The 13063-nt window shown below is 39.7% G+C and overlaps 1 protein-coding gene across 2 annotated transcripts in view; it reads left to right on the top strand.

Moving 5' to 3' along the window:
- The window catches only part of MINDY3 (MINDY lysine 48 deubiquitinase 3), a 94445-nt gene extending 91551 nt beyond the window's left edge, over positions 1-2894 (top strand). For both annotated transcript variants that reach the window (XM_028506055.2, XM_028506056.2), the window contains one exon: positions 1946-2894. In XM_028506055.2, the coding sequence (XP_028361856.1) occupies positions 1946-2095 (150 nt within the window). In that variant the 3' untranslated portion in view covers positions 2096-2894. The remainder of the gene's footprint in view (positions 1-1945) is intronic.
- The last annotated feature ends 10169 nt before the right edge of the window (positions 2895-13063 follow it).

Genomic DNA, 13063 nt, shown 5'->3' with positions numbered 1-13063 from the left:
TTTTACAGATGAGGCATCTGAGACAGGGAGCTTAAGTGACTCACCCAGGGTCACACAGGAAGTCACTGGCAGAGCAGGGATTGGAACTGAGTTCCTGATTCCCAATCCTGTCCTTGGTCACGCTACCTGTGTATAGTAAGTTTTCCAATCATGCTCGTGACAAGTGTCTGACATACTAACAGAGATCCGAAATTGAAGGTGATATGTTAAAGTGACTGTAGTGTGTAAGAACTATAAGGTAAAGCGTGTTTGTCATTAAGTTGCAGAGGTATAATGGTATGAAGTTACTTAGGAGCTAGAAATATGGTAGATTACCTAGTGAGGTACTATTAAAAATATCTGAGGAAACACAAGGAGGAAGCCAGTCAGGTGGGAGGGAGCACGATCCAGCAGCCTGCACAGACTGGCTCAGTCCACCAAGGTAGGTCACACCGTACTTTGCCCAACCAGCTCTGCTCTAATCAGAATAAAATTTTTTTCTGATACTCCCCTGCCAGTTTGTATTTGATCTGATCATTGCCACTGCATATAAAGTACCTGGTTAGTTTTATATATCAACCTTTCTCTGATTTTTTTTCTGTCCTGACATCCTTTTAAATTTTTTCTCCATGATTTTTCATTCGGTTAAGTATAATGAGTTATATTCTTTGTAGACAACTTTTCGTTTTACTTGGGGGAATTGAAAAGCATGAGTTATAGTTTTAATAGTAAATTTATCTCATCAAAACTAGGAACAAGCTAATAGATTAACCAAAATAAAGATGAAAAAATATATTTCACTTTGAAGTATGTCTTTAGAGCTTCCTTAAAAAAGGAGTACATTGATGAAACCAAATTATCTTACCTACTAATAACAACATACTCTATTCCTGTATTGATTAAGGAAATGCTCATTTAAGGATAATAATGTGATTTCTTTTGGTTCATTAGTCAAGTAGCTTCTGACTTTTATATTGGAAGAACATAATTATAATTGTGTATCATCAGCTATTGAATGTGTAAAAATAAGTATACGTACTTTGGAAGAAGGCAGTCTAATATCTGTTTTTTCTTTAAATTAAACAATCAGACAAAAAGAAATTAATGACTGAATGGCTTAATGTACACAGTGAGCCCTTACAATAAGTTAGGTTTAAATAAGTATTCATAGATACTTCTAAAATATTTTGATTGTGAATTAATCAGAATAAACATTTTTTTCTGAAACCCACCTGCTAGTTTATATTTGGTATGATCATTGCCACTGCATATAGAGGACTGGGTTAGTTTCATATATCAACCTTTCTGTTTGATTTTTGTTTGTCCTGACATCCTTTAGAATTTTTTCTCCATTATTTTTCATGCAGTATAAAGTACAGTCATGAACAACATTTCAAAAATATTCAGTACAACAGATAGCAAATTTCATTGTCAAACATCCAAATTGCTTTCAACTCTGGAAAATCATTGCTTAAATTGAAAAGAGAAAATTAAGTTTTTAGACTCTATAGCTATAGAGACTATATATAGCTATACTTCTGTTGTAGCTTTTCATTTCATGAGGCAGTGGGAGCATCTCAGTGCCTCAATATTAAAACAGTAGGAACTATATAAATTGTTAGGTAAATAATTTCTTCCAAGTTGTATATGTTATTTGAAGAATAGTTCTTCTTTTATCTGAAACCATGTGTTTTCAGATCTTTTAATGCTTTTTTTTGTCATAAACTTATCATCTAATAACCAACGGGTCACCTGGCAGTAAAAATTTGTTTCTTCATCTTGTTTCCAAATTTATGTTCACATTAGTCACAGATATTCTTGCTTATATATAATTCCTATCATAATAAAATTAGATATAAAGTTTCATATGAAACAATTATTTGCTAACCTATGAAAAATTTCGTACCCCTCATAAAATTTTGTTGAGAATATCGATTTACCTTGGTGGCTTTATTTTGTTAAACAGGTAATGTATGTGGAAGGTACCGCAGTTATTATGGGTTTTGAAGATCCAATGCTACAAACAGATGACACGCCTATTAAACGCTGTCTTCAAACCAAATGGCCATACATCGAATTGCTGTGGACCACAGATCGCTCTCCTTCACTTAACTGATTTGCATAAGTGTTTAAGGAAGACTGTAATAGCAGATGTTGGAAGAGGGATTCGAGATTGGCAATTGGCTATACACTGGTATCACTGACTAATTGTAAATAACATAAGAACACATCTTCAGTGTTTAAGATATGTTTAAATTATTTATGTTAAAGGTTACCCTATTTTAACTCTATGTGAAATTTACTAGCAAAATTAAGCTTTAATCAAAGTCCACTACTTTTACAGTCAGATAATTGGTCATTTATCAAATTAACAAACATCAGTTTATTACTATAGCATTTGTGTAATGAGTATCAGTTACTATTTATAAACTTCTATTTGGGGGTTTTATTTCATTTAGGCATATTTTATTGTTTAAATGATTCTGGCTTGCAATATATCTGCCTCCACATTGAAATGCAGGGGAGTTTAAAACTGAAATAGGAAAACACCATTAGAAATATTGATAAACAACAATTTATCCACTGGGATCATTTGACATTTGGCTTAGCTCTGGCATGTTCATAAAAAGTAGAAACTATAAAGGAACACTACCATTTATTCACAGATATATAGAGAATGTATTTTTAAAAAGATAGGAAAGAGAATCTGTTTGATAGTCTTAACACTGTTAACTTTCACTGTATTGCCAAATACCTTCTTCTAAATATGTCCCAACAGCCCTGTAAGCCAGGTTTTTTGTAAATTTATAAATATGATAAATGCATGAAAACATCTGTCATTACATTAGTATATTGCATTATTTATTACAATCCTAGTCAATGGCCTAAATAAACTTTTTTTTTCTTTAAATGTACACTTGCTTTTTTTTAATGGTAGTGTCTCAGAATAAACATACTTTTAAATGTTTTTGACCAGAACCCCTGAGCGCATGGCATAGAACAAATATCTAATGGACTCATACATTACCTTGAAAAGAAAACCAAACGCTGTGCTTCCCTAAGAACTGTGTTACTTGCTCAGACCGAAGAACTGGAACCTGAGAGGTAGAACCTGGGTGGCAGCCATCTGGGCCAGTGGACAAAAATACAGAAGCCCCGTCCCGTTTATCTTAGAGAGAGATTAAACTTACTCTGGTAGATCTCTTGTCCAGCAATATGAAATGTGAATAGCTACTTTCTTTTACTTTTTTTGTTACACTTTTTTTTTATTGTTGTTCAATTACAGTTGTCCTCATTTTCCCCCATTATTCTCCTCTGCCTTACCCACCCCTACCTCCCACATTCAGTCCTCCATGCCCCCCGCCCATTGTCTTTGTCCATGGGTCCTTTATAAAAGTTTCTGACAACCCTTCCCTTTCTTCCCCCCATTATCCTCTTCCTCCTCCCCTCTGGTTACTGTCAGTTTGTTCTTTATTTCAATGTCTCTGGTTTTATTTTGCTTGCTGGTTGTTTTGTTGATTAGAATCCACTTATAGGTGAGATCATATGGTGTTTGTCTTTCACCTTCTGGCTTATTTCACTCAGCATAATGTTCTACAGATCCTTCAACACTGTCTCAAAGGGTAGGAGCTCCTTTTTTTCTTTCTGCTGTGTGGTATTCCATTGTGTAAATGTGCCACAGTTTTTGATCCATTCATTTACTGATGGACACTTAGGCTATTTCCAGCACTTGGCTATTGTAAATTGTGCTGCTATGAACATTGGGGTGTGTAGGTTCTTTTGGATTGGTGTTTCAGGATCCTTAGGGTATAACCCCAGCAGTGGAATTGCCGGGTCAAAAGGCAATTCCATCTTTAGTTTTCTGAGGAAATTCCATCCTGTTTTCCACAGTGGCTGCACCAGTCTGCATTCCCACCAACAGTGCACTAGGGTTCCCTTTTCTCCACAACCTCGCCAGCACTTGTTGTTTATTGATTTGTTTATGATGGCCATCCTGACAGGTATTAAATGGCATCTCATTGTGGTTTTAATTTGCATCTCTCTGATGGCTAGTGATGCTGAGCATCTTTTCATATGTCTCTGGGCCCTCTATATGTCCTCCTTGGAGAAGTGTCTGTTCAGGTCCTTTGCCCATTTTTTTTCCTAAAGATTTTATTTATTTATTTAGATATATAGGGAGGGGAGGGAGGGAGAGAGAGAGAGAGAGAGAGACATCAATGTGTGGTTGCTGGGGGTTATGGCCTGCAACCCAGGAATGCATCCTGGCTGGGAATCGAACCTGGGACACTTTGGTTCCCAGCTTGTGCTCAATCCACTGAGCTATGCCACCCAGGGCTCCCATTTTTTAATTGAGTTGTTTTTCTTCCTGGTGTGGAGTTCTGTGAGTTTCTTTTATATATATTTTGGAGATCAAACCCTTGTCCAAGGCATATCATTTTTTTTATGTTTGCCACAATGCAGCAAAGAGGGTTACTTGACCGTGGTGAATACCTAAGGCTCCACTCCTTACCATGCAACATGTGTGTCAAGACAAAGAAGTATGGCTCAAATAAAAGAACAGATCAAAATTCCAGAAAAAGAACTAAGTGACAAGGACATGAACAACCTATCTGATGCGGAGTTCAAAACACTGGTAATCAGGACGCTAACAGAATTGATTGAGCTCAGTCGCAAAATGCAGGAAGAAATGAAGGCTACACAAAGTGAAATAAAGCAAAACATACAAGGAACCAATAGTGAAGGGAAGGAAACTGGGACCCAAATCAACAATGTGGAACAAAAGGAAGAAATAAATATCCAACTGGAACAGAATGAAGAAAAAAGAATGCAAAAAAAATGAGGAGAGGCTTAGGAACCTCTGGGACAACTTTATGTGTTCCAACATCCAAATCACAGGGGTACCAGAAGGAGAAGAGGAAGAGCAATATATTGAAAACTTATTTGAACAAACGATGAAGGAAAACTTCCCCAATCTGGCAAAGGAAATAGATTTTTCAGAAGTCCAGGAAGCTTGGAGAGTCCCAAAGAAGTTGGACTCAAGGAGGAACACACCAAGGCACATTATAATCAAGTTACCCAAGATTAAAGATAAGGAGATAATCTTAAAAGTAGCAAGAGGTAAGGAGAACATTACCTACAAAGGAGTTCCCATAAGACTATGAGCTGATTTCTCAAAAAAACCTTATAGACAAGAAGGGGCTGGAAAGAAGAATTCGAAGTCATGAAAGACAAGGACCTACATCCCAGATTGCTGTATCCAGCAAAGCTCTCATTTAGAATGGAAGGGCAGATAAAGTGCTTTCCAGGTCAGATCAAGTTAAAGGAGTTCATCATCACCAAGCTCATATTATATGAAATGTTAAAGGGAATTAATCTAAGAAATAGAAGACCAAAAACTGAACAATAAAATAACAACAGACTCACAGCTATCTACAATTGAACTTGAAAAACAAAAACTAAGCAAACTAGAACAGGAACAACTAAGCAAACAACTAGAACAGGAACAGACTCACAGAAATGGAGATCACAAGGAGGGCTATCAGTAGGGAGGGGGAGAGGCATACTGGGGGGGAAGGTACAGGGAATAAGAAGCATAAATGGTAGGTACAAAATAGATGGGGAGGTTAAGAATAGTATAGGAAATGTAGAGGCCAAAGAACTTGTATGTATGACCCATGGACATGAACTAAGGTGGGGAGGAGATGCTGTAGGGTGGAGGGGCACAGTGCAGGGAGGAGGGGTAGAAAGGGGAGGAAAAAATTGGGGCAACTATAATAGCATAATCAATAAAATATACTGAAAAAACAAAACCATGAGATACCACTTCATATCTGTTAGACTGACTATTATCTAAAAGACAAGAACTAACAAATGTTGGCAAGGATATGGAGAAAAGGAGCTCTTGTGCACTGTTAAGTGAATAAATTGGTACAGTCAGTATGGAAAATACTATTGAGTTTCTTAAAAAAATTAAAAATAGAATTCATACCAAATTTGTAAAAGCATAGAGTAAAATGGTGGTTACCAGTGGCAAGTGGGAGGGAATGGCAGAGATGTTTATTTAAGAGTACATACTTGCAACGAATTAGTCCTGGAGACCTGATAAACAATACAATGTTTACAGACAACAAAACCCTATTCTGAATGATAACCTTGCCAAGAGACTAGATTTTAATTGTTCCCAACACTAGAAAAAATGGTAATCATGTGATGTGATAAAGGTATTAGCTAATGCTGCAATAGCAATCACATTAAAATATAAATGTATTTAATGAATCTATACACTTCAAATGTATATAATGTCAAATGTGAAGTATATCTCAGTTAAAAAATAGAATTGCCATACAATCCAGCAGTCTCACTTCTGGGTATTAATCTGAAAGAAATGAAATTACTATCTCAAAAAGGTATCTGTAGCCCCATGATTATTGCAACATTATTTATTTCCAGCAGCCAAGACATGGAAACAAGCTAAATGCTCAACAGTGGACAGATGGGTGGGTGGACAAAACATACACACAGGGATATTCTTTATCCATGAGAAAGAAGTAAACCTGCTATTTGCAGCAAGATCGACGGGCCTGGAGGGCATTACACAGAGCAAAATAAGTCAGACAAAAAAAGAACACATACTGTATGATTTCACTTACGGGGTGGATAAAAGTAGGTTTACAGTTGTGAGTATGTGAAACAGCTTATTCTTATATTATTATTTTCTGTATGAACAACAGTAAACCTACCTTTGCGCACCCTGTATATGTGGAATATAAAAAAGTTGAACTTGTAGATCTGAGAAGAAACTGGTGGTTGCCAGAGGTGGGGGAAGGGGTTGGGCATAATGGGTGAAGGTGTCAAAAGGCTGAAATGAAGGTCCAGTTGTAAGGTAAATAAGTCTTAGAGATACAATGTGCATGTGTGACTGTAGTTAATAATACCATATTGCATATTTGAAAGTTGCTAAGAGTAGATCTTAAAAGTTCTCATCACAAAAAAATACGTGTAACTGTGTAGTGATGGGCATTAAGGAAACTTATTGTGGTAATTAGTCATTTGCAAAATATCCATATGTCACATCATTATGTTGTTATGCCTAAAACTAATATGTTATACATTGATTATATCTCATTAAAAAGGTGATTAAGGATAGGGTTGCATACTAAGCAAAAGACAGATAAAGGCTAGTGAAACCAACATATTCCTCTTTTTTCAAAATCAAACTTTAAATTGTTGAATAAAGAGCACAAGATACCATTGATCTTTCAGGCTCATCCAAGTCCCTTCCGAGATGAGCCTTAAAGCAGCAAGAGTGCTAGCTTTGAGGCTGTAAAATCTTGTTTTATATCCTTACTCTATTGCTTATTTTACTTATAAACTGAGTGCATGTTCATTGACTGTCTGCCAGGTACCAGGCAACGTGCTGGCCAATCCACTTGGTGATTTGGTTCCTCGTTCCTCTGCTGTGAAATGGGAATAATTATACCTATCTCACCAGCTTATGAAAGTTAAATGAAATAAACTCTGATGGCTCTGGACTCCCATTTATACTCAATAATAGTTGATTGAAAACATTTTCTCTTGCTTAATTCCTCAGAAGAAAGACGCTTGATTGAAATCAGAAAAAAAAGAGGGCAATTAGGAAAAAAAAAGTACCCTGCGAGTAAAGGTCAGCTTTAGTTCCTACAGTGTGTCAAGTATCAGTGTCTCAAAATCTTTCTATTATAATTATAGATACCACTTTTATAATGTCTCAGAGCCCTAAGGCCTTTCGACAGCCCTGTGGTATAAGTTTCCCCATAGTAGAGATTCAGCATCTGAAGATTAGAGACAAAGGTACTGCCTGTAAGGACACAGTCAGAACGTGGCAGCCCTGAGTGCACTGGCTTGACCGTCCCCGGTACCCTGGCTCTGAACACCAGCTCACCACGGTGGCGCTAAGTCCAGAGAACAGTCAATGTCACTCATGTCTCCAGAGAGGAGATGCCTTTGCACAGGGTACAGAAAGGCCTGGTCTCACCTCTGAATATTGGCTCCCAGTATGAATTTGGGCAATTTACTTAAATACTGTATATGCACTTTATATGTGCAATGGGATGGAATATGTTACTCATCTTCCTTCACAAGATCTAGCACTGCTGTACATACCCATAGGAAATTAAATATAAAGCATTGCACACACACTAGATAATCAATGGATGCTTGCTACTTTCTGCCCACCTCTCCCTCATGAAGACACCTGAATGTGGGAATCACAGAATTGCCCTTCTGTAGCTGGGAGACACATGTACCACACACCGTGTGTACCAGCACGGAGTTTGTAAAATTAAGTATCAATTTAATTGAAGAAAAATATGTTACATGTATTACTGTGTTTTTCATATTAGGGTATGTAAACTACAACTGTTTTCTAAGCATGAAAAAAATGCTTTATCTGTGAAGATGTCTTGATCTGAATATAAGACTGAAAGTACAAATACTTTTTTCACTATGTTCCAAAGCAGAGTTGATGCTAAACATCTCTACCGGATAATGCTCACTCATTCTCTCAGCACGATGGTTACATTATGCAATTATATTTCTTCCCTGTCAACTGCATTTCTTTTTCTTGTTAGTACTAACTGATATAACACATTAGGTCAATTGAATAATATGATGTTACATATTAAATCAACTAATTCCAAACACATATTTTCAGTAAATAAAGCAAATGTGAGCAAGTTCCAACTGTCTTGTAGAATTAAATGAAAACATTTTGTCTAAATATGTCTGTAATTGTGTTAAAATGTAACAGGGGAAATATGCCATGTCAAAATCACACTGTTCTGGAAAAACAAAGAAAATGGTGTTTCTTTTTATGTACTACATTTCCTATGTAGTCTTATTTAGTTAGTCACACTTTATTCACGTTTATAATTTCAGTAAAGCTGGTACCTTCTTTTCCTATGTGGCAGAGTTCCAAAATCCTAGTTGAAATACCTAGTGTTTCCTTGCAAGAGGTTGGAGCCTGAAGTTAACATAGTAGAAGTTTTTGAGGGCTCAGTGGACCCTCTGACACAGGTGCCCCTCACTAGATATGGATCCTTAATGCTTGTTTCCCCCACCTGTAAATGGCTTATTGTGAGAATTCTAAATATTCTGCATGAATTTTGTGATCCACAGTGAATACTCAGTATGTAATGGGGATTATAATCATTACAGCAGTTTACTTACTTGCCAGTCCTTGACTCCATATGCTGACCAGTTGATCATACTACCTTTCTGCGGGAGATGGTACACAAATCTACTGGAAACAGGCAAAAAAAAAAAATAGAAGTATATTTAAGATATTCAAGCTCCCAAACAATCGAAAACTTTTTGGAATGGGCTATGGTTTTTAGCACATTCCCAGAAGTGGGTTTTTGGGACCTCGGCTTACGAATTAAAAACCACTGCAACCAAGTGTTGAGCCCTTCAGGGGCAAAGGCCAGCTCTCACACATGCAGCCCTGCAAACAGTTATGGGTTAAAATGGAGGCTTAGTAGTGGTGTGTTGAATTGTGGTTCAGTATAATACCCATTTGTAATCCATTATAATCTTCACACACGCAAGTAAGGGAAATTTTGTGCACTGAATTCTTCTCTTAAACTGGGCTTATGAGAGTTTCCCCCAGTTGTCTTCAGTAAATGTACCATCTAGTCCAAACAGGATCGGAGATGATAAAGTGACATACTAAGATTCAACTGACTAGAGCTTCCATACAGCAAAAATTTAAATAGTGAGGATGTTGAGTGACCAAAATGAATCTTGACTGGTGAAATTTGAAGCAGTTACAAGATTAGGTAAAAACGTTAGGTGGTGGGATAGAATACTTTTGAGTTTAAGGGTTCTGTCTCTCCTAACACAGAGCTAAACCTCGTGGGGACAGCTTTGGTTTGGCTGTGGAGGAGTTTTTCGTTTTTAAGCAGGTGCACATGGGACCCGGGGCAGATTCCTGAGGTGGGGATTTGAGGTCTGGAACCTGGATGGCAAGGAGGACGCTGCGGGGAGGGGGTGGGTGTTGACAGAAGGGGAGGGGAGAGGAGGCCAGATGCAAACAACCTAGTTCAGTATTTTGAAGGGAAAAAAGGTGTTAAAACCAGAATGTGGGTATTTAGGAGGCAGAACCAGGCATTTGCAAAGGGGTGGAATCCCAGGTGGTGAAACTCAAAACAGCGGACCAGAGGGACTGTCCGGAAAGGCGGGTAGAGGGTTCTTGGTAGAGTTCATGTTACATCCCTGTTACACGGATGAGGAAGTGGAACCCAGAGGTTAAGGCTGAAGGTCATACACTAGTAAATTACACTTACACGTCCCTGAGCCTAAGACAAGGCTAGACCGACAAGCAGGGAGTCCATAGCCTCCAGGGACAGGAAGCCAAGCAGATTATTACCCTTCTTCCTGCAAGCAGTTCCTGCCGCCTGGACCTAACACAGTCTAGAGTTGCTGATTCTAGTTCAGCTGTGCTGCTCCATCTACCACCCCACCCTCTTCCCCTGTGGGACAGAATTAGAGGGAAAGGAGGAGGAGCAGACAGGCCTTCTTGGCTTGTCCATCCTTGTGTGAGTGCAGTATTCTGAGAGCAACCCCTCCTCACGCTGGGCGTGGCAGTGGCATGGGTCTTCCCTCCCTGAAACCGAATGAGAGAGGCACCAGGGGAGCCCTTTTGGTGTCCGTGGGCACTGGCCGGAATGAGGCACCTCCTTAGACGGCAGGCGTGGGGCTGTATCAACATGCCATTCTGATCAAGGAGCAGGGGCTCTGCAGAAGGGGTGTGCTGGTGGTGGGGCAGACTGCATTTGCACCTGTGGGGGGCCCAGGGGACACAGCCCTGCTTCAGTCAGCTCCATGTGGCCTGTGAGGATGGCTGCCCACAGGATCTAGTGTTCCACACGCACACAAGGGCACTGTGCAGAAGGGGCCCCTCAGCACACTCCCAAGGACTTGTCCACACACCCCCTAAGAGAAGAGCATTCAAGAACCTACCACACTGACAGGGTCAATGGCGGTTCAGTCAAGGCAGGACTGAAAAACCTTCCAATTACAAACCTTCCCCCCTCCTCCTCCGTCCTCGCCCAGCACATTGGAGCATCATCCCAAGCACTTTCCTCAGCCCTAATCCAAGTCGTCAGAATCTTAATTTGAGCCTGTGCTGGCTCAGTGAGAGGGATGGGGAGGGAGGGAGATGAGATTGACATTGAGTTTGAAATTGAAGCTTTAGACAATCGATTTAGCACTGTAAGTGAGCTGAAAGGGGATCTTAAAGTCACCCTTAGTACCGTCTCTGTCCCTGCATCCCACAATCAAACCATCAAAGGAGTCCATCAGTTCTACCTTCAAAATATATCCAAAATCCAGCCACTTCTCACCACCACACGGCTTCCACTTGGTACAAACCACCATTCTCTTTCACTCCCACTGTTGCAAAAAGCTTCTGCTCTTGAACTCTGCTTCCCAACCTTGCACTGCTAAAGCCTATTTTTAACATGGCAGACAGAATGACCCTATTAAAATGCAATTCAGATCATGCCATCCTCCTCTTCAAAACCCTCCAGTGGTTGCCCTCTTCATTCAGAATCAAAAGTGAAGTCTTTACACTGGCCAATATTGCCGTGTAGATGGTCACCCACCCTGCATTTTCTCTCCAATCTTATTTCCTGTAACTACCCCACACACTCATATGTTCCATCCTCAACTGGCCTCTTTGCTGTTCTTCAAATAACCATGCATGCTCTTGCCTCAGGGCCTTTGCACTTGCTTTCTCTTTTCCTGAAAGTCTCTTTACCCAGATATTCCCCTTATCCCCCTCAGATCTTTGCTGAAATGCCACCTTTTAAATAATTCCACCCCTGGAAAATGCCATTTAAAATTTAACTCCTCCTCCAGGCTCCTAGCACTCCATGTCCCCATTTTCTTTGTTATTTTTTTTAACTTAGCCCTTATCTACATCTAGCATAGTTTGCTAATTGAGGTAGAATATATTAATGTTCCCAGTTTTTCCTTCTCTGCCCAGTTAGGATTATTCATGTGACTTGCTTTGGCCAATGACAGAGGAGCAGGGCTCATGCATGCTCCTCCTGACAGCAGCTGTGAGAGTCAGGGCAGGGCTCTGCCATGTCTCTTTCCCTCCACCACCTGGAGACCAGCATGCCCTTGGGAGGGAGTTCTTGACCTTGAAGGAGACATGGAGCAGAGCAGTGGCCAGCCTATAAAGGACATCTAATATCATTGCCTTTTTAGGTTGTTAACCACCACACAACTAAGCTGGTACAATTATCTATTTTGTTTATTACCTGTATTTTGCACTAAAATGTAGGCTCAATGAAAGCAAGAGTTTTTGCTTGTTTTGTTCACTACTGTATTACCAGGGTTTAACACACAGCAGTAACTCAATAAATATTTGCAGAATGAGTTACTGTAGCCAAGAAGAGAGATTTGTCAAAAGATAGGAAAGGGAGATTTGACAGATTATGACACAAGCCAGCAATAGAGGGGAATGAAACCCTTTGATATCCTACCGCAGAGTTGCAATCACACAATAGCAATCAGCCACCTGTGTACTAGGTGTATTGCAAATGCTGCATAAAAATTATTATGTCTATTATTGTTTGTATGTAAGGGACTATATACAACTAAAATTAGGGTATAACTGCCAAAGGTATTTTGAGAAGGGAAAACTCTGTGTCGGGGCTGGGACCCTGGGATAAAGGGAAATTCCCAGTGGCCTTGCTCACTGGGACTGAGAGTTGGTGGCAGCTGATGGCTGGGAGTTCAGCTGGGGTTGTACCCTGCGTCGTCTCTTCCTTTCTGTGTAGACCTCTCTGCATAGCTGCTTGGGCTTCTGTGTAGCCCAGAAGCTGGATTCTAAAACGGAATGCTCTGTGTGGCGAAGTTCCAAAGCATAAGTGCCAAGCAAACCTCCACTCACGTTTTGTTTGCTGATGTTCCATTGGCCAGGGTCAGACACGTGGCTCAGCTCAGAGACAATGGGGGGTGCAACTACACCAGGACGCAAGCATCAAGGAATACAAATCACTGTGGTGGCCAGAGGAACAGCCCATAACAGCCATCT

The sequence above is a fragment of the Phyllostomus discolor genome, chromosome 1, assembly GCF_004126475.2.
Source record: "Phyllostomus discolor isolate MPI-MPIP mPhyDis1 chromosome 1, mPhyDis1.pri.v3, whole genome shotgun sequence".
Lineage (NCBI taxonomy): Eukaryota > Metazoa > Chordata > Mammalia > Chiroptera > Phyllostomidae > Phyllostomus > Phyllostomus discolor.
This window is presented reverse-complemented; position numbering and strand designations above follow the sequence as displayed.